Source organism: Amia ocellicauda, chromosome 4, assembly GCF_036373705.1.
Source record: "Amia ocellicauda isolate fAmiCal2 chromosome 4, fAmiCal2.hap1, whole genome shotgun sequence".
Taxonomy (NCBI): Eukaryota; Metazoa; Chordata; class Actinopteri; order Amiiformes; family Amiidae; genus Amia; species Amia ocellicauda.
In genome coordinates, this window is record NC_089853.1 from 38,584,399 (window position 1) to 38,611,605 (window position 27,207).

The 27,207-nt window shown below is 42.3% G+C and overlaps 1 protein-coding gene across 4 annotated transcripts in view; it reads right to left on the minus strand.

Annotated features, from left to right (window-relative positions):
• ptprt (protein tyrosine phosphatase receptor type T) overlaps window positions 1–27,207 on the minus strand; it is a 196,900-nt gene that overhangs the window by 74,650 nt on the left and 95,043 nt on the right. For all 4 annotated transcript variants that reach the window (XM_066702093.1, XM_066702091.1, XM_066702092.1 and 1 more), the window contains exons 8-11: window positions 19,468–19,764; window positions 13,778–13,887; window positions 2,933–3,134; window positions 1,191–1,293 (exon numbers count right to left, since the gene is read on the minus strand). In XM_066702093.1, the coding sequence (XP_066558190.1) occupies window positions 1,191–1,293; window positions 2,933–3,134; window positions 13,778–13,887; window positions 19,468–19,764 (712 nt within the window). The remainder of the gene's footprint in view (window positions 1–1,190; window positions 1,294–2,932; window positions 3,135–13,777; window positions 13,888–19,467; window positions 19,765–27,207) is intronic.

Below are 27,207 nucleotides of genomic sequence, written 5' to 3' on the forward strand. Positions count from 1 at the left end.
TTTCCAAATAAAACACCCTGTTCTACAGAAAGGCATTTAAAAAACGCCTGGATTTCTTTGTTTACTTACTGACTTATTTGATCTAAAAAGCAAACAGCCCCCTCGTGTGAAGCGGGAGGCCTGAGGTATTCAGGTGTGATTGATCTGACTCCAAAAACCTCTATCCCAAGACGTGGAAACTGAACTAGTTTAAAACCAGATAACATCACTGAGCCTGCAGTGGCTCTTTGAGTTAGGACTGCTTACAGATGGGGTAAAGAGAAAGAAAAGCATTGAAGATGGAGAAAAAAATATTATGCATAAATATGTATTTGAATTATAGATGTATAACACGTTTTGTCTGTGAATTTGGCAGCTGATGTCTACAGCTCTGCTTAAGAGCGATTCGGTCTGTACAGAACCGCCTTTGCTGTGCTGAGCTGAGGGACTTCCCATCTCCACTGAGCCCTAGCTGGACCTGCAGACAGAGGTGTGCAAATCTGGTTTACACTAGACTCACACCACAGAGAAGCTGGTACTTAAGTGTGTCAGTGAGAGGGCTAACACAGATTCACTGTATCATCCTGAATGAAAGCAGGTTGCTTCTAATCTCTGACAATCAGAATCTGCTGCTATTTCGATTTTGAACAAGTTTGCGTGTCGTGCTTTTGTATTTGTTACTGTTGTTTTTATTTTGGTTGCCGTTGTTCACTTTTGTGAGGCAGGAACTCTACAGCGGGGGGGGAGGGGGCCACTAGAACAGGAGGGTTGAGCAAGAAAACAAAACTCTGAAAGGAAGAATTGTGTTACGAAGCCAAGAGAACTTGCTCTGTCTTATGACTTTGCATACAAATTGCACTAATCTGAAAGACTGCTTTTAATTCCATAAAACACCCATTGGAGCGACAATAATTATGTTTTTCACTGAGCACCAGCTTTGAACCTCGAATTGGAGAATGGAATCGTGTCCCTTCCCCACCGGCTGATGAGGGGATATTTATAATTTTGGGGTTGCATTTTTAATAATTTCTTCCCCCCAAAAATCTAAAAAACATGAGAAATTACTTGTGTACTTATTTGCAATTTGATCAATCCCATGATGCCGGACTCTGGGGCTGGAGATCGTGAAGAAGCCAGTGGGGGCGAGTGAACCTGTCAGCTTGGAGTTGAGGGAGCAGGTGCTGTGAGGGGGGCTGTCAGAGGGGCAGTACCTGACTGGGGCCCCTCTGGACTTCGCTGGCTTCAGCAGCACTGTGATGGTGGTGTCCGTTTCGTTGAGAGGCACGTCTGTCTCGTACTCCGGCATCGAGGGCGCTGGGGAGGGAGAGAGAGAGAGAGAATTATTCTACATGTTGCATGCAAAAAAAAAAGATAAAACGAACATAAATAAATAAATGAATGTCTGAATGCAAGACTAACTAGAGATAAATAAGGAAATAAATATATATGTACAGCATATAGCCATCTCTGGATTGTTCAGTAAGCATGTGGATCCCTAATATATATCAGCACATTTTGGCTGTAGACGTGTCAATCCTGAAGCTTTGAACTGAGCCTCCTACAGTTCTTAATTTTTACCCCCAAATCCATTCATCTGTGTTATATTGTCTTCTAGGGTATGATTTCACCACCCTGTGAACAAACTTAATCCAGCTTTAATAACAAAAAGGAGTTTTTGATCGTCTCGGTCATAAATACATTTCCCGGGAGCACTGTAGAGGCTAACAGGCTGCAAAACGTGCTGTAAACTGTAAAGGGCGAATTTATTAAACATTTTACAGTCATGTCACACCAACAAAAATATACAGTATCCGCCGTATAGGTCAGGAGTGAATAAACCCCATCACACTGGATGGCTTCAGAGGCTTTCAAGAGAGGACAGTTGCCATAGCAAATGAGAAAGGGGCGTCGCCAGTATATTTCATTAAAAAAATGTAAGGCATGTATGGGAATGTCTTTGTCATGAAACGCACAGATTAACAATTTACAATTACACACCACAGGCTGGGGTGGTGTACTAATAGGTACAACACGTTATATTAAAGCGTTCTCATCGTTTGTGATAGTGAAATTAATAATACAACCAAACAGGTTTTAATTGTAAGTTACGTGAATTACAAAGAAAAAAAAAAAAAAGAAAAAAAAAAATGATGTCTGGATCAATTTTAATTGCCCATCAGAGGGATGGATGTTTGGTTGCTTCAGTAATTATAGCATGTACAGCACTTGCAGCTTGCCTTCAGCAATGTCTAATTATCTTTTAAAATGTCACATTATCATTAACAATAATTATCTTTATGTATTGGACAATATGGACTAAGAAGTGAACTCAAATAAGATGCTGTGAGTGCCATATGCTGTAACAATAATACGCATGTCCTCTTCCTGGGGGCTCACTTAACGCACTTCACTGATTTCGCATGCAAACTGCAAAATGGGTCTCAATACTGTGTGTGTGTACTGCCTTTGAGTGCTGGGCATTTCCTGTCTTGTGTTATTTTTGAAGGTACAGTCACCCAATACTGTTATGATGTCCTTAAATGTATTGTTGAAAATGTCAGTTTGTTTGTTTGGTTGTCCAAACTGGGACTGTGCAGGTGATCGCCCCCCAAATATCAATCAATCAATGAATCAATATTTATTTACTTCTCAGGGTAGCCACAGAGAATGCTTTACAGATTGAAAACAAACACATAAACAAATCATAAATAATAAAATAAATCCTAAATAAAACAAGAACTTCTATAGCAGGATTTGTGGTCAGTGCCTATAGATATACAATAGATATACACCTCTAGTAGTGGGCAGCCTTTGTCGGTTGTGTATTATTGATTAATTCAGCCGATGCCAAGGCAAAATTATAGGTAGAAAAGATAGAATATAAAAAACGATTCCAGGACGGAGATTAGGAAGGAGGTCTCTCCCCCTTCCTCACTCTCTCTCTCTCTCTCACCGGATATTTTGGTGGTGATGCGCGTGTTGACCGGGGGTCCAAAGCCCTTCATGGTGCTGGCCTTGATGGTGAAGGAGTAGGTGGTGCCGGGGTACAGGCCCACGAACAGGTGGTGCGTCTCATTGCGCAGCTTGAACACCCTGCCGCGCTGCCCGGAGAGCTCGGCACTGGGGTCCAGGGAGCTGAGCGCTTTGTAGGTGATCTGCAGGAAGAGGAAAAGAAAGATCAAGTAACAGCTCAGATGTTGTTTTTGTTTAGTTTCCCCCCCAAATTTCATTTGTACTACTGCAAATAAATAAATAACCGAATTTGAAGATATGAGTCAAAAGGACCCTGCAGCTTAATAAGGCAATTAAATGGATTTCTCCCAGTAAATCTCCCCTGAGGCAGCAGAAGACAGAGCTAAACATTACATATTCGTTTCTTCTTTGATAAGGCTTCTACTAATTGTAAAACTGAATTCTTGAACACATTAATTATTTATTATAATTATAAATAAATAAATATATATATATATATATATATATATAAAATCATCAGCAGTAGCCTTATCAATCCACTGCAGGAAGAAGGCCTCCGCAAGATGTTTCTACTTTGATGTACTGGGTCTCTTTTGCAGGTCACACCAGCAGAGCTTCAGATTTAATTTTCTTTTATCTGGGCTTCCTCTATGTCTTTTATCATCTCTTGGGATCAATTCTATATCTGCTTTTGTCCATCTTTGCTCTGCTCTTGCAAGGTGTCCAGCCCATTGCCATTTTAATGTCTCCACTCTTTTAATGATGTTAACACACTTCTAGGATCGATGTATTTATTTTTCTGTCTCTTCTTCTCCCTCCACGATTCTGTGTCGTTTAGTTTTAGTTTTTGTATCATTTTTATGTTTAGTGACCAGATACATATACACACATATATACATTTATTGCATATATACTCAATACCATACCCTATATAATTATTATTGGTTTGTATGTGAGGTTTGGTAGCCTTGGTACTAGAGTGCCATTGTTCATTCATGTTTTTGTTCCAAATGAGCTCTCGATTTCCTAACTGACACATTAATTGTAGTAATAACGTGCTTAGTAAGACATATTCATTGTTCTCAGCTGAAAAATAATAATCAAAAGTCTGGTGAGCAAATGAAAATGTGAATTAAGTAATTCTGAACTCAGCTGGAACACAAACCAGAAGAGACCCACATCCTGCAGGACTCGGGCTGAAAACTCCTGTACTTTGATCTGTCAAATCCAAACCTAAACGCATTAGTCCACCCTGTATGTTAAGGGGAAATTCAACCGTCTCTGCTACGTGGCCATGCGTGATTTGGGTTTAAATATGCTGTAACAAACTCCAGTGTTGCCGTAAACAGTCTGCACAGGGTAAGAGCCTCCTGCAATTTGTTTTGTAAGGTGGCAAAAACTAAAACTAAGAGGGAGAGACAGCTCTAGTGCCTGCCGGTCTGCCTCTCAGAGCGAGCGCACCGTGCGGCCCGCACACAGACTCTGCAGCGACCAGAGGCAGAGATCAGTCAAGGGAAGTTAAGATTCATAAAATACCATTTCACAAGCAAAACAGTAAGGAAAGAGAGGGGAAAATAAATAAATAAATAAATAAATAAATATTTACCACCAGCAATCTGAGGGGAAAACGCAAATTAAATTGTTACCAAAGTTCTGGAATCTGTCTGACAGACCGGAAGGATTCTGGAGCACAAAACACTGGAAGCACAGCACTGCATGATGGGACAGCATCACTGTCAGTGCAGTGAGTCATCGAGTGAGTGGATGAATAAATGAACGAATGAATAAATGAATAAATAAATAAGCAAACAAACAGGCAGACAGACTCATTGGAAGGTTGGTCTTGGTTCAGTGTGCACAAATAACTCCTACAAGAAATGCTATCAGTCGTGAAGGAAAAACAATAGGAATCTACAAACTAATGCAGACTGAGCAGCATGACTAACCACCCAGCCAATAAAGCATCCTGTATTTATTTATACCAGGTTGCTTTGCTGGTATACGAGAAAGAGAGTAAAGCAGGTAGGCTGCTCTACACACACACATACACTGAGAGTCGATTGTATACTACAGCAGCAAATCCACAGAGAATGAGTGACGTTGCGTTGTACAGGCATCCATTAAATCAATAAATTGTTCGCTAATTAACATACAGTAACATATAGAGCCTTTCTGGATCAGAGGGCAGAAAGGAAACCGTAGAATTGAACCACCTGAGACAAACTGATATTCTACCCAGTAACATATGGAAAATGGCTGACACTCCTATATAAATGTATATATGCTTGTCAGATTTGTATAATGTAAGGTTATTGGAAAACTGTCATCAAAAAGTGGTACTGATCTAAAACACTCCCCCAGGCAAGGCACAATGGATCATATCTTCTCCTTGGAATCTTATCTTTCTGATTATTAATATATTCTTAATTTATATATTTGTTTAATCTTATTATACTTTAGGTTTTACTTTATTATTATTATTCTCACTTGCTGCCGCCACACAGCTTTTTAGATGAATCCTCCTTTATAAAAGCGCGTGCGTCGGCACAAAGAACCAACCGTCACTGTAGGTATGTTAATACCGGGCCGGCTGCCGCTTTGACGTGACTGTGGGTCTATTACTGTTACCAGTCCTGACTGCTGATATAAACCCTGTGAAAAGTGAAACTCATGATTTATTTACAGCAAGATTCCCTGAGAACCAGCTGCACGCTCTGAATTCAATCATACAGGGCTATTGCACCCAACTGCCCACATAATATACCTACCACAAGTTCCTTTTAACACATTTTAAACTCTGTAGAGAACCTGCTTGTTCATAATAAAACGCTACGAATGAATCAACAACCTATTAATAGGGGAACGTTGGCTGCCTTTATGTGCTCCGGTGAAATTTTATTTCTACTTCTTATTTGAGCAGAAGCATGAGTTTATGGTTTTATCTGTGTGTGTGTGTGTGTGTGTGTGTGTGTGTGTATACACTCACCTAAAGGATTATTAGGAACACCTGTTCAATTTCTCATTAATGCAATTTTCTAATCAACCAATCACGTGGCAGTTGCTTCAATGCATTTAGGGGTGTGGTCCTGGTCAAGACAATCTCCTGAACTCCAAACTGAATGTCTGAATGGGAAAGAAAGGTGATTTAAGCAATTTTGAGCGTGGCATGGTTGTTGGTGCCAGACGGCCGGTCTGAGTATTTCACAATCTGCTCAGTTACTGGGATTTTCACGCACAACCATTTCTAGGGTTTACAAAGAGTGGTGTGAAAAGGGAAAAACATCCAGTATGCGGCAGTCCTGTGGGCGAAAATGCCTTGTTGATGCTAGAGGTCAGAGGAGAATGGGCCGACTGATTCAAGCTGATAGAAGAGCAACTTTGACTGAAAGAACCACTCGTTACAACCGAGGTATGCAGCAAAGCATTTGTGAAGCCACAACACGTACAACCTTGAGGCGGATGGGCTACAACAGCAGAAGACCCCACCGGGTACCACTCATCTCCACTACAAATAGGAAAAAGAGGCTACAATTTGCACAAGCTCACCAAAATTGGACAGTTGAAGACTGGAAAAATGTTGCCTGGTCTGATGAGTCTCGATTTCTGTTGAGACATTCAGATGGTAGAGTCAGAATTTGGCGTAAACAGAATGAGAACGTGGATCCATCATGCCTTGTTACCACTGTGCAGGCTGGTGGTGGTGGTGTAATGGTGTGGGGGATGTTTTCTTGGCACACTTTAGGCCCCTTAGTGCCAACTGGGCATCGTTTAAATGCCACGGCCTACCTGAGCATTGTTTCTGACCATGTCCATCCCTTTATGACCACCATGTACCCATCCTCTGATGGCTACTTCCAGCAGGATAATGCACCATGTCACAAAGATCGAATCATTTCAAATTGGTTTCTTGAACATGACAATGAGTTCACTGTACTAAACTGGCCCCCACAGTCACCAGATCTCAACCCAATAGAGCATCTTTGGGATGTGGTGGAACGGGAGCTTCGTGCCCTGGATGTGCATCCCACAAATCTCCATCAACTGCAAGATGCTATCCTATCAATATGGGCCAACATTTCTAAAGAATGCTTTCAGCACCTTGTTGAATCAATGCCACGTAGAATTAAGGCAGTTCTGAAGGCGAAAGGGGGTCAAACACAGTATTAGTATGGTGTTCCTAATAATCCTTTAGGTGAGTGTATATATAGCAGACAGAAGGTCCTGCAAACCTGAACCTCATAAAACATGAGTTTTTTACAGCTCAATGAAATCGCAAATCGCAAACCACACTTCTCCCGGTCGGCAATGCAGAGTTAGTGTCATGGCTATTTCATGGGCAGAATAACTCACAGGGAAGTCTCGGGATTATATGCAGAGGATGAGCTGCAATAACACAGAGGCCTGCTGTAAGATAAATACAGAGACGAAAGGAAAGTGTACACAGAATAGCGCAACAATTTGTGCTGTGGTCACAAACAACAACAAAAATTGTGAGCATAAACAAGAAAAGTATCTCCTCTGATAACAAAATGGAGGCTGTGATAAATAAATAAATAAATAAATAAAGAGTCAGGTAACAAGGTGTCAGGGAAGGTTACACGCGACAGGGGGCCTGTTTGCCCCATTATTTTTAAGCCACTAATCGATCAGAGATTTTTCATGCTCCCATTTCTGCACAACAAAATCCATACAAAAGCTGCAATAGTTATTGGTAAGCACTTCAGAGACTGCTGGGGTGTTGTTTTGTCAGTCTGTTTTCAAAGCACGGCCCCTCACTCTACACCACCGCTCCCCTGCCCTGTGTTTCAGACCGCAGCACACACTCACAGAAGACAAACAGGCAGGGTCTCCTGGCCTGCACATCCAGCAAAGGGCAGTAGCTCAGTAGCTCCCAGGACGTTGTCTTTTTGTTGGGGTGAGTATGAACACTGACAAAGTAGGCGATTATTTATATTGAAAGAAGATGAGTCAATTCAGCATCCTTCAGCAGATGCCACGTTTTCTTTTTCTTTTATCTTTAATCCCCCACCCCTCCTTATTATTTCATTGATAAAAGCTGCTGACTTGCTTGTTTCACATGTAGTAAGCAATCAGCACCAGCAGCTCGGTTCGTTCCTGGGGTGAGCGGCCTGTGGCGTTGCCAATTTCCTGTGCAGTGCGCGGTGGCAGACGCCCACTGAGCAACACGCACTCGGTCCTGCAGGGGAGCCACTTGACAAAATCTGCGGTCTGTCACATGCGCCGTTATATAATATTCTGCTCTGGTGCCAATCAGTGGCAAGCGTGGCATGAGCGGGGTTTTTGCCAGGGCAGGAGTCTCAGGACAGTGCCAGGCAGAGCAGGCTGTGTCAATGACAGAGCAGCTGGGCAAACGGCACTTCAGAAGCTCAGGTGGCAAAGGCCCGCAGAATTCTGAGCACGATCAGCCAAGAGCCCTCGATGGTCAAGTCTGCCCTGGGGCGAGAGACAGGCCCTGCCAGCTCTGCACTCACCACTCCACTGCAGGCAGATCATCAGCTGACACTTAAAAACAGGCTGTGTTTTAATTGAGCAGCTATTTTGCAAAAAGAAAGGTCAGTAAAAAAGCAAATTCATCTACACTTGGGAATCGAGTGACTGAGCTTTAACGGACTGACCCGACAGCTGCGCCGCCCTCCATCGCGGTGCGTAAACACACACACACACACGCACGGGCATGCACAGCGCAATACATGTGAATAAAATGCACAGTCACCCCCTCTCACACACACAGACACGCGCACACCCACACGGCGAACAGCAACAAAAATATGAATAATTAAATCCTCACAATAAAATTATTCAGTCATATTCAGTTCATTACAGACTGCTGAAGACCCACGTCTGTAAGAGAATCGAGCAGTCTAATCTGAGACAGTCAACACATGAGCGCTCAAGGGACCTGTGACTGTTAATTTACTCTGCAAAAAAATACAAAAAAAAAAAATCCAACGAGTCAATAAAGCTCGATTTAGTAGGGCCTCGCAGGGGCTGTAATCCTCTGTTTCAACACTTGTTCACGGACACAGAGACTTTGAGCTTGGTGCCTGTGTTTCTCTGAGCTCTGCATCTAAATAGTCAACCCAAGCCCCCAAGATGTGTTGTACACACTGCTGCTTGAAAGCCTTAAACACAGTCTGTGTGTTTGTGCGAGTGTGTTTGCTAAATATTTCCTGTACCTACAGTCTATGCCCTCTTGCAAGAGCCAGCAATGCAACAGGTAGTAAAATAAATACAGATACACATCAATCAATCAGAAGAGTTGGGGAGTTACAGAAATGTGTCAACTAGGACAGCAATCATACTGCATGTAAGCAAGCTCGCAATCTGCAATTTAACAATCCTCTATTGACTACATGGAAAACAATGCACAGGCAATCAAAAAAATAAGAAAAGGAAATAAGAGAGAGAACTGACTCCAACAGATTTGGTCTTTTCACATCTCCCAGGTTATAGTTGTCCATTTGTCTTCGTTAGTCAGAGATATTTTTTAATATATCTCAGGCTCTCAGACAGGTCTTTACACGGCATGCCAACCTGGACAAGGTGACACACGCTCTGACACACTGATGTAGTAAGATGGATGCGTTGAAATCTACTTGAAGGATCTGTTCAGCTACTGGATGTTTTACCTGCCGTTTCTACACATGCACAGAGAGTTTGTGGGAGGAACAAAATCGTTATGCTGCACTACCAACCTCCACACAAAAATAAATACTATTAATTGGAAACAAAATAACTGTGATAATTATTTAACAGATAGGAACAGAAATAAAAGAAAAAAAATGCAATAGTAAAACTAGTGCACACAGGGGGGCCCTTCAACATTGTAAAAACACAAGTGTTTGATGAGACCATATAATCAAAAAGAGGGATGTGCAGGAAAAACAAAAACGATTGAAATCTTGAATAAACCATCTGAGGATAACATCTTAACATTGTTTGTATGCAATTCTCCAACAGGGGAGGGGTGGCCTGCTGCAGCCATGTTTAGAGTGATCTCTCCTTACGTCTGTCTTTCATTCACTCTTTCTCTCTCTCTCTCTCTCGGTCTCTCTCTCCCTCGCGCAATCGGAGCAGCCATCAATCTCTCCTCTTCACCTGAAGGATCTCTGCGCTGTCAAACAGAACAACAACTCTGAGCCACTTCGCATTTCCTCCCAGACGAGCAGCAATCAACAGCGAAACTCCCCAAGCGTGGCCTGACAGGCAGTTCCCAATGAGCGGCACAGCCCCTCCTCCCGGCCGTGCGTGAACATACAGAGGTGCCGAGAAGGTGCTGCCGCTATACTGATAATAGGGGGAAAAATATGCCACAGTTGTCGTTCATCTGGACTGATGAGTGTGTCCCCGTTTATGTAAATAACGCACTGGGCATGGGAAGAGCGTCAATTTAACAGCTCTCACGAAGCACGGGCACTTTTCTCCGTCATTTACGATTCTTTTAACAGCTGGCGACTGCCTGGAAATGTGTCTGTGAGGGGCAGGTTATCCTATAACATTTGTAATGAGAATAGGAAAAAAGAGGGAGAAATCATGCTATTAAATTCTTGCACAGCAATTACTCTTCCCAACGACTACGGCTGAACTGCACAGCACCAGCATTTTTTATCTTTTTTCTCAACATCTTCCCATCAAGGCCTCACACAATATTTCCCCGGGGTGGAAGATCGTATTCTCTGCTTTGTTAATGTGATTGGAGACTGGCTTGCTGGGGAGAAGCTGCTTCACTCTGCAAATGTTCAAATGTCACTCTTAAGCTCAAAACACAATGCCTGCTGATGAGTGTGGCCTTCCAAGATTTTACAGGACCGGCCGACAAAGGTTCAGTGTGGTGCAGAACTGACCCAGACACAAACTCACTGCAGCCCCTCATTTCCCCCCAGATTGCTACCATATTTCTCATCGTGATTTTCTCGCAACTAATAGAGTATCAGTGACTCACTTTTTCAGGATCAAAAGATGCCCATAGCTTGTTCTTGATCACATGTATCTTCTCTTTGGCTTTCCCCTATCCTTGTGTGTTTACCAGATACGGAGGAATAAAGGCAGGATGTGCAAAAAATACAATCAAGCTATCAACAAGTTTCAGAACAAAATTACGAAACGAAGATGAAGGGGCTTGGTACAAAGCACTTCGCAGTTCAAGCATTTACAGCAATCTTTTAAATTTACATAAAAATAACAAAAGGAAATATCTAAGCAAGGTTAGAGTCCAGATGTCAACAGATGGATTCGCAAGCAGAGAAATCAGTGCTGATTAGAAGGAGGCAGTTATGTAAGCAAACCAAACAAAATGAAACAAAAAAACAATACAGGAACTTAAAAAGGATTCTGTGAAAGGGTTTGTATTGTGGAGTTTGTTATGTTGTGGCAGATTTGTACGTGTTGCTTTTTAAACATGTCAACAATTTTCTCTAACTTGAAAGAGTCTCTCTATTCTTTTATTTTGATACTGTTCTCCGTGAAGCTGTGAAATACCATTCCTCTACAATGAAACTGGATTGGCAGATTATACACACATACGCCAACCGTTTAAACAGACAAGAAACCCTGGCCGTCAGCAACATGTCAATCAGGTCTTTAACACAACAAGTCAATTTTCTCTATAGCACCTTTCTGGCTATTTACCTGCTTTTAAATCTGTTTATCTTTTTGCTCCTGTGTTTGTGGTGCCTTTTTAATCACTGTGTGGTGAAAAGACTCAGGGCCCTGGCACAGTCATTACAATGGACTGTGGGACTGCTGGCAGTGAGATTTCCAATGTAATGATATTAAGGGAATACAACAAGCCCGAGTTTACTAGTTAGCAGGGAGATGCGTTTCTATCTGACACTGCCAAGATCAATACTACGGGCCCCCTGGCATTGTCACTTCACAGAGGGGTGACAGCCTCTCCGCATGGCAGAGCCCTGTTTAGTGTGCATACACACCTTCCCGATCATCAATATTTTAAATACCAATACCCTCTCCTGAACACCATCAGACTAATGGCCAGATGAGATTGCCCCCAGCCTTCACATAGTTTCGGAGAAGCAGTTTGCAGTTCATATAGTCAGTCAGATCTTAGGGATAATACGATCAGAGACTTTTAATTGAATCAATGAAAGCTATTATGCCAATTACAACAGAAAATTAGTACAAATTGTACTGGACAGAATGCATTTAGAAAGCACTGTCAAACTTATTATCTAGGAGATGGCAGAGACTAATTTCACCTTAATGATGTGTCTCTAAATAATGGTTACCTACAAGCTTTAACAAAATGGCTTTTGCTCCGACTTAAATCCATAAAATGAAAAGGCATAACAGGCTTTTAGTACAGCCCCCCCACCCCCTTCAAACGAGAAATGGATTTAGCACTGCACTTTTTATGTTGTTACTTTAATGTCATAATCCCATGAAACAAATTTTTAAATAGATCAATAATCCATTAGGATTAGAGCCCAACTGGCAGACACACTTTCCACATCAAAGCGAATAACAATTTACCTTCAAACAGTGATTTAGAAACTCAACACCAGCCTCCAAAGCGAGCGAGTGAGTGAACTGGTGTTTATTAAACTCAGAGAAGTCTTGCTGGTTTTATAAGACGTGGTGTCAGTTATTCAAATGCAAATATGCAGTTCTTATGAACAACCCATTTTGCACTGAAAGTACATGAGTCGACGTGAAGCAAAAATCAATCCCTGTTGTGTCCCTCAAGAACAGGAGTAAACTTTCTCCACTGCTTCAGAACTATTCTGAAAGTTCTCCCAAGCTGCACTGCTCTTTTCAGGAAAAAAAAACAAGAAAAAAGAGGAAAGCAAGGATCAGAACAGGAATGTCTTTGAAAGAAGGAATGTCTCGACATCATCATCGATCATTCTGTATCGGCATTCTAACCCCGAAAATCTCATAAGAACTGAAGATGTTGGTTGTTTCCTGTCTGGTAGGGACTCCAAGAATCGTTATGGTGAAAATGATGTGGGTTCACAGAGTGTACCCCCCCAACACACATACACGCACATGCACAGGCACACGCACACGCACTCAGACTTTCTGCATTATTTTGCATTCAAAGTGCAGAGTCTGACCTCTTGTATTCTACTTGACATTCCTTTTTGTTGTTGCTGTTATTATAAGTACTGGACTTCTGTATTGATGCATCAGAGAAACACAGGGACAGTTGGAAATTAATTAGTTTTTGGTGCTCTAATGCTACACTGACTCCGCAATTATGTTGTCATTCAACACAGAGGCTGTAGACTAATTACAGATTAATTAAAAAAAGAAAATCATCATCTCAATTCTCTCATCAGTCATATTTTGAAATCCTTTTAACTAGAAGTAACTTTTGCGACCGTGCCAGTAAGAACTTTGAAAACAGCACACAGGACTTTTTAAATTTAATCTATTATAATCATGTTTTACTTTGACAATTGCTAGTAGGCTTGTTTATCAAAGTCAGATGTCCTTCAGATTGTGGTAGATAAATATATTACATTTTCAGTCATAAATATACAATATTTTCTACACAAGCTTCCCTCCTCTTTTGCAGCTGGTAAGACAAGCAGAATCAGAGTTTGAGAATCCTATATGTTTAACTATTAATGCAGTGAACAGCAAGTTAACCACACAGAGGCCAATCCACACTTTTCCAACTGCACTTATCTCAGTCCTACTTAAGTAAGTTCCAGACACTCAAACATCTCCACGTCATCGTTAAAAAGTAAAATAAAGTAAAAAAGTAAGAAAAGTAAACAATGTGGAAAAGGATGAAGAAAGAAGAGCAGGGGACAGGATTCGGAACGTGCAGACGCCTCACCTCGTACAGCGTGATGACCCCGTTGGTTTCATTGGGTGCTTTCCACTGCATGTAGATCTTCTCCTCAAAGGGGCCGCCCTGTATGGACTCCATGGGGATGGGCCCAGGCACTGCAAGAGAAGGACAACCTCAGTGACACAGGCAGCACAAAGAGGGGCTGTTAATATGACTTGGATATCAGACCGTCTGTGTCTTGCCCGGACAGCAGAGACCCATTTCAGAGACTGCCAGCCTCGCTCCTGCTTTGGCATAGCTTCTGTTTTTCTGTGGGTCGTACCTCGCAGGCACCAAAGATGATATATACATCAATCTATATGGTGCATTACAGAGGCAGCACTGTGAGGGCCAGCATGAATGATGACGAATCAAACAATCGTCAGCCGTGGCCACAGATGTTGTGTTTGGGAGCAGAGGTCGCACAGAGCTTTTATTGAACTTTACTCTGCCCTATAATGAGGAATGTATGAATGATTGATTGACTGAATGATGATAGAAAAATTACCAATTTCCCTGCATCATTTGTGCCATGTAAGGGCCGCCCCCCAAAGGTTCCCCGTGTCTCTGCAGGTGGCCACATAGCTCCAATCTGTGTTAATACAGCACTGCAGAGGTGTCACAGGGATGGGCCTCGAGCTTGTTTTTGGGAAAGGAAGTAATAGACTTCGGAGCCAACTACCCCCCAGGTGTTTCTTTAAAATAATAAACAAATTCATGTATTTATTATTTAATTAAAAGAAGCGCATGACTGGTTTGGGAAAGAATCCGTCCAATGCTGTCTTTCGACAGGCCACTGGCAACACTGCTGGATTCATCAGTGCACAGAGTGGTATTAAGCAAGAAAATATCCTCCGGGTACCCTGGATAATTTTATATTCATTTATTGTGGGATAATGAGTTTAATTTTTCACAGCAAGGAAACTTATGATAATAGCTTTGTTGAGAGCCCATTTAGTCACTCTTAACCGGCACATTCAGGGTGTGTGCATTACACGCGACCCTTGCTAATTGCTCAGAGCTGATGAAAGGCATGCAAAGTAAGATGAAGAGTCGGAATTAAGAACCGGAATTAGAAGCAGGCCTCGGAATGCCATTCCACAGCTCCATTCCCACAAAGTCATTTTTATTTATTTGTGACCTGGTTTTCCCCAAAACCAGGCCCTTCAAGGTTAATTCTCAATATCAGGTTATTAATCTCACTGACAAGCCCTGAAAGAGTTTTTTTTAAAGGCGCCATACCAAACAGTTTAATCTTTACTGCTTTTAAAGATATGCCCTTTCTATAAAGTCGGGATACTTGCAAGAACAGTTTATCATCATCAAAAATCATAACCTTGAAAATTCATCCAACAGAGTCTATGCATCCAGATGTATGTATGTGTGGTAACACTGAGACTGTTACACAACTGAAAGCTCAGCAACATTTAGAATAATATCAGCAAAACACTTCTGCAGTTTTGACCCTGCATGCAAAAGGTATTTGTTGTCAAACTCCAAGCAGCAAATAGTTAATATTGAAATATCTTCTGACAATAACCACTGAAGTGTGTTGGGGGGGGGGAATTAAACAAATCAATGTGTCTGTACCTCAGTTTTTCAATTGTGGCACAGAAATTGGATGGAAAACATTCTAATCATATTTTAATTATGGATTTGACAGGAAGTTGCCAGCTCGGATTCCCTCAACTGAGTAAGCAGATTAAATTAATGTAACAATGAGGCACAATTAGATTTGTCATCACATTCTGGGTCTTATCTCTATTGTAAGAAAAAAAACGAGGGGAAAAAAAAGTCAGAATTCACACAATAGATAAATGGCAATATAACAAATTAATCCAAACTTGATTAGCTTCCTGTGTGTATGCGCCTGAGTGGCATGTTTCATTACGCTGCCTAGGCAGAGCCTCTCTTTAATGGTAACTGCCCTGACATTCTCACTGTGTGCTCTATGCAGGGTTGCGCAAGTCCACAAATGTCACACTGGTGACATTTCTCTACACTTTAGCAGCGTAGAGGGAATGTGAATGGGAAATTTGGGACATTGTTATCATTTAACCTGCGGTGAATCTACCGTGAGATTCTGCGGCGGCAATTTGTTTAGTTTAATTAGGTGCATTGTTTTGACTTTCAGCAGAGGATGCATTGCTGTAGCTAGAAGCAAGAAGAACCGCCGTGATGCTGTTGTTCTCTGGTCAATGTCTGCCTGGGGACTGTCGACGGACATCAGCTGCCATGCATCTTCTGTTACTGCTAGTGAAACATGATATTTTGCATCATTAAATCAATCAATCACTAACTAAACAATCCTTCGTTCTGTGGTACAGGAAACTCTCTCAGCGGGTGACGCACACCTACTAACTCACAGATCTGCAAGCATTCCACAACCCGGGCAGGCCGCCGCAGACCCTTAACAAGCTTTTGGATGCCGTGCCATGGCTGGCGATGAAGACACAGATAGCCGGCGGTCTGCATAGCGGAGCTGCAGATGCCCGTTGAAAACTGTGCATGCTGGCATCTTTACCTTCATCATTCAGTGTGAAGGTAGTGCAAGGCCCCCCAAGGGCCTAGCAAGCCTACAGTGCCTCAGTCAGTGAAATGGTCTGGCACCATATTGTGCTAAAACCAACTATTGTGGCATCTTTACTGCTTGTTTGTGTGTTACTATACAGCTGTAGAAAAGGTCCAATTGCTCATATAGTTCTAATAACCAATAAATACTCTCAGCTAGATCAAACAGAAACCCATAAAGCCTTACAAAGGTGCTTTCTATATTGTAGGTCAGAAAGTACAAATTATTCCTGCTCTTGTATCCTGCATGTCATTGCTTTATTGACAAAAGGACCAGAGTACATTTCAAGTGCAGATGCGTTTGTCGTGCCCGAAGCTGGACATGACGGCTGACTCCCGCTGTGAAACTGCCTTCCTGACTGAGGTCGCTTGGCCGCGCGTACTTCGGCACTGGGCTGAAGAGAGCAAGAGAACGGGAGACACACGACTGCACAGCACAGCAGAGTTGGGACAAATCACTCTCTGAAATTACACTGTCTTCCGGGCGTCTCCAAGAGAACACATTTGGGAGCAGAAATGAATTAGCCAGGAATACAAATAATGCAGGCTTTTGAATCAGAACCACTGTATTGCTATGGCTTTTTGTTATTTCCCCCCTCACTCTCTCTCTTTTTTTTTACTGCATGGCATTAAAAAGATCCAGAAAAAATGAATTGTAAATGGATTTGATACATTCCGTAGGGACCCTGGGGAAAAAAGTAAATTAAACTCGGCATACAAATGCTTTCGGATCTGAAAACAACTTCATAGCAAAGTAGAAAAGCAATAACGCACAATGTGATTTTAGTGTAACTAACACACGCTGAAAGATTTCTGAATTAATTTGCAATGAGGTTATTTTATTTTATTTGTATATGTGGAGCAGGGTTTACAATGGCAAATCAATGGAGAAAAACAAAACAAACAAAAAATAAAAACATATGACTTTCAAATGAAATGCAGAAATGGTAGAGGGCTGTTTTTCTTTTAAATCTGTGGCAGCCTTTGAGTTGATCTTACTTGCTCTTAAAAGTGCCTCCTAAGCTGGGAACATCCTTCACTAAGCCTGAAACACATCCCCACTAGTAGTAACAGAAGTCGTAAGTGTGTAGTAGTAGTAATAGCAGTAGCCAGATCTGTGACAAAACTAAAAATACTCCGGACAGTATTTAAAGGCTTTGATTGTACTGATGGACCCAAATTCATACATACCTACATACAAACATACATATATGTATCTGAAAAAATAACTGCTGGGCAAATGCGTACCCAGATTCACCTGTCCAAATGAGCGGAGAGCTGGAACGGCCACTGTCTAGCCTCATTACACAGAGAGTGGAGAGGACCCGCGGAAAGAGTGGGACCTGGGGGAGTTAGCCAGCAGCCTCCCCTCTTGCCCCAGGTCAGCTCTGATAGTGTCCACTCTCATTTCACACAGAGTTGGAGACGAGTGCAGGGTGTTATTCCACAAGACTGCCTCCTTTAGTACCGAACCGCGGTAAAGGGCACAATGAATTCCCAGTAAGCTGATTGGATCGGCTGCAAGCGAAAGAGAGGAAGACGTGCATGCAGGCCTAATTACCATGCAGGTGGGGGTCAGAAACGCAGGTAGTAAAGCAGAGCGATAAAATGAGAGTTATCACATAGAAAATAGGTCAAAGCCATCATTTTGTTGTACACAAGGGTCAGTTGCGTTGTTTATTTCATAGTGTTTTAAGACTGAACAAAGCCACACTTGTGTGAGGTTGGGAGGTTTGAATGCGTCTAGGTTTTCAAACAGGATAAATTAAATGAATAACTAACTAAATAAATAAATAAATAAATCTGCAAGCACAAAGTTCTCCAAATCATATATAAGGGAGCCAATTAAGAACTCAAATATTTTTCAGAGGCTTTAATAATGCATTTTCATGCAATTAGGTCTTTAATTGGTACAGATATATTAACTCGAAAGAGCTATCGCTGTGCTATTCACATATGAATTAAGAGATGTTCTGGGAAACAGGCATTGCATTAAGTAGGGGAAAAAAGGTAGTTTACAAAAAGAAACACTAATTAGCGGTACACAGAACACGAACACGAACCGCACACGCACAGCACGGAATTAAAAATCTGAAGATTAACGATCATTACATAAAAGTAATTTATGCTTTCTGATTTATAGGTACTCTCTGCCCAAAAGCAATAGGGACTTTCATAAGCTAGTTTATTGTTACTTTTATGTTTATATAAAGAGGTACTGCAACTGTATAAGCAAAACATATATTTATTTATTTATTGTATTTGGTTTTATTTTTAAAATGAACATATAACAGCAGCACTGTGCACTGTATGTAAAACCCAGGCGCTTATTTCTGATGTTTCCTTTGCTCTCCCCTCCCAGACCGCAATCCCATTCCAATTAGTCCTGAATTGGAAAACACTGGCAGGAAAAGAGGGGAAATGCATACGCCAAACATAGCAAATTGAATCAAAAGAAAAATAACACAGAATTTATTCAATGTTCTGCTGTTTGTTTTTCTTTTCCTGAATTTAATTCGTCTGTGTTAAGTTTTTTTTTCTTTTCTTTGTTTTTCTAAAATGCTTTTACCCCCAAAGTGAAAGAAAATTGAATTTGACATTGGTACATAATTCAATCAGTTCTGAGCAGGTGTTTGTGATGAACAGAAGCAGGCGGAGTGAGAGGGATTTTTGTGCTCCTAAACTGATTTGTGGAAAGACAGCTCCATTGAAGTGTGAGGTACACATTGCTCTTTGCCAAGGGGCATTAGATTGCCTTTCTGAATAAAAAAGTGCATACAAAAACAACGATTTACGGGTCTGTGAACAGTCATTTAAATGTTTCACCAGACAATCTTTGTCTTTCTGTAACTACAAAAAACACATACCAAGTTAGGAAAAAGCACCTATGCGATAAATGCATATTCATGTTTTTTAGGGGGAATTACAATGAACAGGACCAAAACAGTCCATACGTGTATACAGAATCATTGCACTTCAATAGACAATAAGCAAACATGTAGTATTATTATTATTGTTAGATGCAGATACCAGGCAAACACAAACAAGCTGCACGTGAGATCACGAAGAAAAACAGGAACAAGCCCAAGATGTGCATGCAATTGGTGTTAGTAGTGGGATCTTACCATCCTCCTCTGTCTGTTTCACAATCTCCTCGCTCTCCTTGCGTCCCTCAGGGTTGGCAAGCACAAGGTGCAGCCGCACAGTCACGAAGGGCCTCAGGCCGCGCAGAGTGTAGTGCGAGGAGGTCTGGATCAACTCCTCGGCCGCAAACTCGTGCTGGCTGAACACGTACTGGTATTGCACAGTCAGGTTGTAGCTGTGGCATCGTGTCACCGCATAGCCGAATGGCTCCCACTGCAGGGTCAGCTGACGTGCTCGGATATCCACCACTTCCACATTCTGCGGCCCGTGCACTGGGTCTGAGAGAGGCAGAGACACACAGAAAACACAGTCATCTCCTGTGGGAACCATTGATCTATACTGTAATGATTGTTCAGTAGATGTTTATAATACGAAGGTTTGCCAACGCCCTTGCATTGTCCTGGAGAGCCCAGGAATAACAGATTAATCTCCAAGAGACTCCAAGAGGAGGCGAACCATTAGAAGGATTCATCTAAATGACTATTGAATAGCGATTTAGACTTACATTTTGATTAGCTATGCAGCGACAGTTGGAAAGTCAGCACTAATTCACCTAACCATAATGACCAAACTTTTTCTCCACTACAGAGACGGTGAAAAAACAGGCCTGCACCACAGGTTCAGTTCCATAGAAAAATGGGAACTCACTTTTCTGCACCCTGACTGGTATAAGGGTTGAGCTGGGTTGAGGATTAAGATAAGCACAGTATTATAGGTCATTAAAATGCCCAAAGCCCCAGCTCTAGTCAACCACAAAAGCTGCACATCTGCAAATCTTAGACACCCCAGTAGAAACACAACTCTCCCACTAATGGAAGTCTTCCAAGAAAACATGGATATAAACCCAAACCCTAAAACTCAAAATCTACAATTCAAGATTCACACAATCTGTAACACAATCCTACTTAGTTAACGCAGTAGAAACAACCCTAAGACTAACAGAAGAATACATTTACAGAGAAAGGTAACCCTAACCCCACCTCAACATCTGAAGCTAGAGCCAGTCTATAGCTCAATCAATTTCTGAATAAAGCTGACAATTAACTCATACAGTATTATGGCTTAGCTGAATGTATAAGAAATAATTGAGGCATTAATCAGCATTATTTCTGCTAGCTTTTATTACATATATATGTGTTGGCTGTTGGCATTACTTTTCGGCGGCTCTTTATATATGAGGAAGCATGTTGTCTCTTCTTAATATGGATTATTAGGAAGTGAGCAGATTCCACAGCAATGCTGTCCTGCGTTGTATTCCAGGAGGACTGTTTAAGCACCACAGCTTAAACACCATTAGGTTTGTCTGGGTCCCGCTGATAAAATATCAGACAAGGCTTCCACAGGAAGTTAAGGGTGTCTCTGCTGTACTGTGCTCAGCACATCTTTGAGAAATCAAAGGCATGAAGGTTTTCACTCTCAGCTTCAATTATAAAACTTATTGAAAGCGCAGTTCTCAAGATACCGATAAAAACGCAGCCAAGGACAGAGACTGTAATGCTGCTCAGGGTGGCAATAGAAATGCTTCCATTGAAAGAGAGCTGGAAGCCATAGTAACAATAAAACAAAATTATACTGATGCAACACATTGCCAGACAGAAACAGGGCAGACAGTGTAATCACTCTGAAGGAAATGACTGCATAACCCAGCACCATCTCAGAGTTTACGTTGCACAAACCAAATCATCTGCAGTGAGGAGAAGAGTCTGAAACAATGCTGGTTATTAGTGTTCACAATCACCCCAATCACAGGGCCAGTCTGTACAAGCTGGAGAGGTCAGCCTGGAAGATAAGGATCCTATGTGCCACTCAGCCAGTTAATAGCTGGAGCTATAGATGTTTTCTCAGAAACAAGTACAAGAAAGGGAAAAAAAAACACAATGTGATTCTTCCACAGATGTACAAAACCAAATAAAAATAGTTATGCGTCAGCTGTAGAAAATCATATTGATTTATTTTCTTTGATGTGCTTATTTTTGATATATATATAAATACACTCACCTACAGGATTATTAGGAACACCATACTAATACTGTGTTTGACCCCCTTTCGCCTTCAGAACTGCCTTAATGCTACGTGGCATTGATTCAACAAGGTGCTGAAAGCATTCTTTAGAAATGTTGGCCCATATTGATAGGATAGCATCTTGCAGTTGATGGAGATTTGTGGGATGCACATCCAGGGCACGAAGCTCCCGTTCCACCACATCCCAAAGATGCTCTATTGGGTTGAGATCTGGTGACTGTGGGGGCCAGTTTAGTACAGTGAACTCATTGTCATGTTCAAGAAATAAATTTGAAATGATTCAACCTTTGTGACATGGTGCATTATCCTGCTGGAAGTAGCCATCAGAGGATGGGTACATGGTGGTCATAAAGGGATGGACATGGTCAGAAACAATGCTCAGGTAGGCCGTGGCATTTAAACGATGCCCAATTGGCACTAAGGGGCCTAAAGTGTGCCAAGAAAACATCCCCCACACCATTACACCACCACCACCAGCCTGCACAGTGGTAACAAGGCATGATGGATCCATGTTCTCATTCTGTTTACGCCAAATTCTGACTCTACCATCTGAATGTCTCAACAGAAATCGAGACTCATCAGACCAGGCAACATTTTTCCAGTCTTCAACTGTCCAATTTTGGTGAGCTTGTGCAAATTGTAGCCTCTTTTTCCTATTTGTAGTGGAGATGAGTGGTACCCGGTGGGGTCTTCTGCTGTTGTAGCCCATCCGCCTCAAGGTTGTACGTGTTGTGGCTTCACAAATGCTTTGCTGCATACCTCGGTTGTAACGAGTGGTTATTTCAGCCAAAGTTGCTCTTCTATCAGCTTGAATCAGTCGGCCCATTCTCCTCTGACCTCTAGCATCAATAAGGCATTTTCGCCCACAGGACTGCCGCATACTGGATGTTTTTCCCTTTTCACACCATTCTTTGTAAACCCTAGAAATGGTTGTGCGTGAAAATCCCAGTAACTGAGCAGATTGTGAAATACTCAGACCGGCCCGTCTGGCACCAACAACCATGCCACGCTCAAAATTGCTTAAATCACCTTTCTTTCCCATTCAGACATTCAGTTTGGAGTTCAGGAGATTGTCTTGACCAGGACCACACCCCTAAATGCATTGAAGCAACTGCCATGTGATTGGTTGGTTAGATCATTGCATTAATGAGAAATTGAACAGGTGTTCCTAATAATCCTTTAGGTGAGTGTATATATGTGTGTGTGTGGAGGTATATATCTTATGAACTTGAAATGAGACAGGTGCTCCTATGATCTTTCCTTTAGTGACTAAACAAGCGGAGAAGAAGAGAAACAAAAGAAACAATTTCCTTGTAACAATTATGGTGTTTTTAAGCAGCCCACTTTGATTAACATTGTTGTGGTTGTGGTGAATCAATGACGAGTTCATCACAGAAGTGTTCTGCCTACTAATAACTCCTGTGCAGTAGAACAGGGCTTCCCACCCAGTGTGCCATGGCTTGCGGTGTGCCATCAGGCATGAGCAGGTGTGCCAAAGAGTGAAAAAAAAAAAGTCAGTTGTTTGATTTCAAGTTGATAATGGGGTGGGTGGGCGAGAGAGGCGGGGGTGCCACACAGTGTTGTGTTAAAAAGGCTTGTCTTATGCTCGAGGAGGCTGGAGTTCTGCAGAATAACGGACCTGAACAGAGGAGAACAGCGCAGCGCAGCACTGGCCATACCGTCCTGACTCGATAACGAAGCCAATTAGAATTAGTGTGGGCATGGCAGCTCCTCTCTTTCCCCAAGTGCTGAACTGGGGCTCACACCAGTCATAGCTGATCGATGGGTGCAGAGCAGGGTCATTAATTCCAGACCTGGGGGAGATATGCACTGGGAAAAACAGGGAGGGAATCAATCATCCTGCCAGCTCCCCTCCCTGCTGCCTCCCGTCGCCCTGCTCCGCCACTCTGCCACATTAATCACCGTGTTTTTGTCAACAGGGTACAGAGGAAATTGCAAGCGATAAACATATCAACGGATGACTGGGATAGGTGATTTCAGAGGCCTTTAAAGTTAGACCATTTTGAGGGAAAAACTAAAATCTGATAAGTCTACATGTCAGCAGCTTCCGATTTAAGGGCCATGCATCCCCCCAAGACAGACTACTGAGTGGCACTGTTACTCAAGTTTATTCCTCTTTCTTCTCATTTTTGTATGAGTTTCTTTTTTTTTTTTATCAGTCGTCTGACATTTTCGACAAAACAAACAAAACGTCTATTTCAATATGCTATAAGCTGAAAAATACCAGGAGACGGAGAAAACAGCAAATGAATCTCAACGCTAAGAGGAAACAAATCTATCAATTTTTTTTCTTTTCCCTAGAGCAGTTGAATTCCCCCTCAAAAAATAATAAGACCGTTATGATATTTTTATGGAGAAACAAAATACATGAAAGACCAATTCAGAAACCGCTTTGTTCAACTCTGAATGCAAGCGTCTCACTCCAATGGAACAAATCACAGATTTCTTCTTAAGAGAAATATAAATATAACTAAAATGAGTTTTGTGTTGCAATACACATTCACTTGGATCCAAGTGGTCAAAATGTATTTTTTCTTTCATAAGTGAATGTGTATTGCAACACAAAACTCATTTTAGTTATATTTATATTTCTCTTAAGAAGAAATCTGTGATTTGTTCGACTGGAGAGAGACGCTTGCATCCAGAGTTGGCTGAACTAAACAAAGCGGTTTCTGAATTGATTTCTTTTTTTTTTTGACTGACATTTGCCACAGGCTTTGAAAATGCATGATTAGGGGTGACCTATAAAACCCTCTGGACCGAGGCTGGCCTCACCTGATGCAGTTACACTGCTTTGTTGCTGATGTAAGCTGCCGTTTTTTTCTCTACTGCACCAAAAACAGCAATTAGTTGAGCTACAGTACTTCAGGATGCCCTACCTTTAAAGCAGGGCTAGTATATTAGCATCAGGCATGGGGAACACACCAATAGGATAAGTCAAATGTTTTTATTTTGTTCATTATTTGAGTAAGTCAGATAGAGATATCATTTCTCTGTGACTCCGTCTCCTGCAGAGCTGCGGCTTTATAATTGGTAAGCTGGAGCTGCCGAGCTTCTGAATCAACAACAACAAGAGAAAAATCTATTCTTCTCCAGCAATTTCCTGCTAACACAACCCACAGGGCTGTGACAGTCCAGCTCTGGCAAATTTGCAGAAAGAGGCTTAAAGTGATGCTAAATGAAGACAATTGGGTTTTGCCCAAAGGTTAACTACCTGCTGCTGAAGCTTAATTATCAGAACCCAGGCCTGTAATGACAGAAAGTCACGAGCTGAACGTGCTCACTGACCTGTGCTAAGTGCCATTGTATGGGCAGAATGCTCAAGTAGTGACAAATGTGGTCTTTATTTACACTAATATGGGCCTCACACAGGTAGCTGCATGAGAGATTGGCAGATAATTAAAATCTTAATTCAGAGCCTGTTACTGGGAATGCACGGAGGTTGCTGTACCAGAAAGCCCCCGGCGTGCTCCCCGGCTCTGCGCTCGCCAGTCCCGCACTGAGCTGCAGCTCGGAAGCGCTGGCCAACACAATACAACACAACAACACTGCGACTCCTCAACAACAGGGACTTTCATGTATCTGTGGGTAAACAATCTGAGCTGGGGAGGAAGTCCAAAAAAACAGGACGAAAGAAAGAACAATCACTATCATGCTCTGAGAGTACCGAGTAGCCTGCCGAGATGGAGATGAAATAATAAGCGTTGCCTCATACTAGGCCCTAATGGTGTTTATTAACATAAATCGCCAGTTCTTTGGATCCATTAGAAAATCGTTCAATATATCACAATCCATGCATTGCTCTTTCCCTGCACCGCTCCGGGCCCTGCCTCCTGGCCCTATCACATCTCGCGCTGGCATATTTGCATTTGAAACGAGTTACAGAGGTAGAAATCAATATTTAAATGAAACGGATTCACATTCCTATTTTTCCCCGCCGTGCAGAGCACAAATAAAAGCGTGCATCTGAAAGCTAGGGGTGATTATAGTTGATGGTTTGCTCTGTGAGAGAGCATGAGCCTTTCAGAGAGGGGATATTTGATGTAAATGTCCTTTTATACCAAAATAACATTAATTATATCCTCAAAAGCAGTATTGTGTTTTGTGTGCAGTCTAAGCAAGGCAGTCTTCCTTCACACCCCTATTAGAGGCTGGATGGCACACAGAAAACAAGTGCTATTGTGAATGCACATAATTATCGAGGAGTCTGCATGTTTGAGGCCATTTCATCCGACATCCGTCTCATGCTGAGGTGTGTTGGTCACGTGGGCTGAGGTGAAAAAGTCACCACAGTACTCCCAGGCGAGGAGGAGTCGTACCCAGGCACTGTAAGGGGATCTAAGTGCTGCTGTGTCTTTCCTTTGTCGGGAAAAAATGGGGGTCTAAATTACTCAGACGTGAATAATAATTTGACTCTGGGCATTTGTTGTATGGCTGCTCGGTGTAATTGAGCACTCCGGTCTCCGCTGGCCCGTGCCTGGCTCTGTTTGTCCCTGAGTGCCAAGAAATGCTACAAGAGGAAGAGGCAGAGGTGTAAACACAGGGTGTAGAAAACTGATTTCATAGAAAGAAAATCGCCTAGATGAAGAATGAGAGGATAGAGGGAATGCACAGCCACAGAGGGTACAAGGCTGCCACTGAGACACACCAACAGAGACAGCTCAGAGTGCCATCCTTTCATCACGGCACAGACTGAGATCAAAGCTCTAGTTCAGTCCACCGCTATTTCATACGAAACACACTGCAGGTCTGCAACGCCCTCACAAACACAAGCAGATACGAGCTCTCTGTTTACCGCATCTTTTCAACCCCCTGTCACAAAGATAAAGGACAGCCAGTTCGTTGCAGTGCTGTACAGCACCGTGCTGATGGCTGTGCAGGTGACCTAGCAATGACAAAGGCTGCTTTGGGGATCACTAATGGAGACAAGACCCTGAGATGCGATGCTCGAAAAAAATATATATATTGTTTTCCTCCACTTCTGTATGTTCTTACAATTCTCCAACCCATAAACCACAAAATGCTGTAAGATACACAGAGAGCATGTCTGTTGAAATACTCTGAGGTACACTACATGGCAGAGACTGGAATATTAGGAGAAAGCTATCACGACAGAGTAAGCAAAATATACCTGTTGTTGTTTTTTTAATCCAGATGATTGTGTTGTGTAACAAAAACGAACAAAAGAGATTAAACTTCTCAGGTTTGTTATTTTCTCCCCCCCAAGTTCCCTAACACACCACGCAGGTCAGACACCGAATATGAAATCACTGTCTTTCTCAATTTGCAGCCATCTTCCACGGAAAGGGTCACGCTGACCTCGGTGAACGAAGCCCGTCTCTTTAGGAGAGTTCAAACTCTTTTTTTTGGACTGTTCTCGGATTAATGAGCAGCCTGTCTGGGGGAGCAGCTCAGCCCTCCAGTCTTCAGATGGCCTTTCTGACTCAGAGCTATCTGTTAAAGCAGGTGAGGTAGACCCCTCAGATCTGCCGAGAGTGATATGATTTATGGAGTAAACGCTTCGCTGAGCTCTGAAACCGCTTCCCCATCCACCGTTCCCAGCGCAGTCGCCCTGCTTTTTACACGGCCCCTCTCATGCTGTGCGTTGCAGCTCACACACTTAAACAAAGCACAATTAGAGAGATTGCACGGTCGAGCAGGCCGGAGTGCAAATGTTC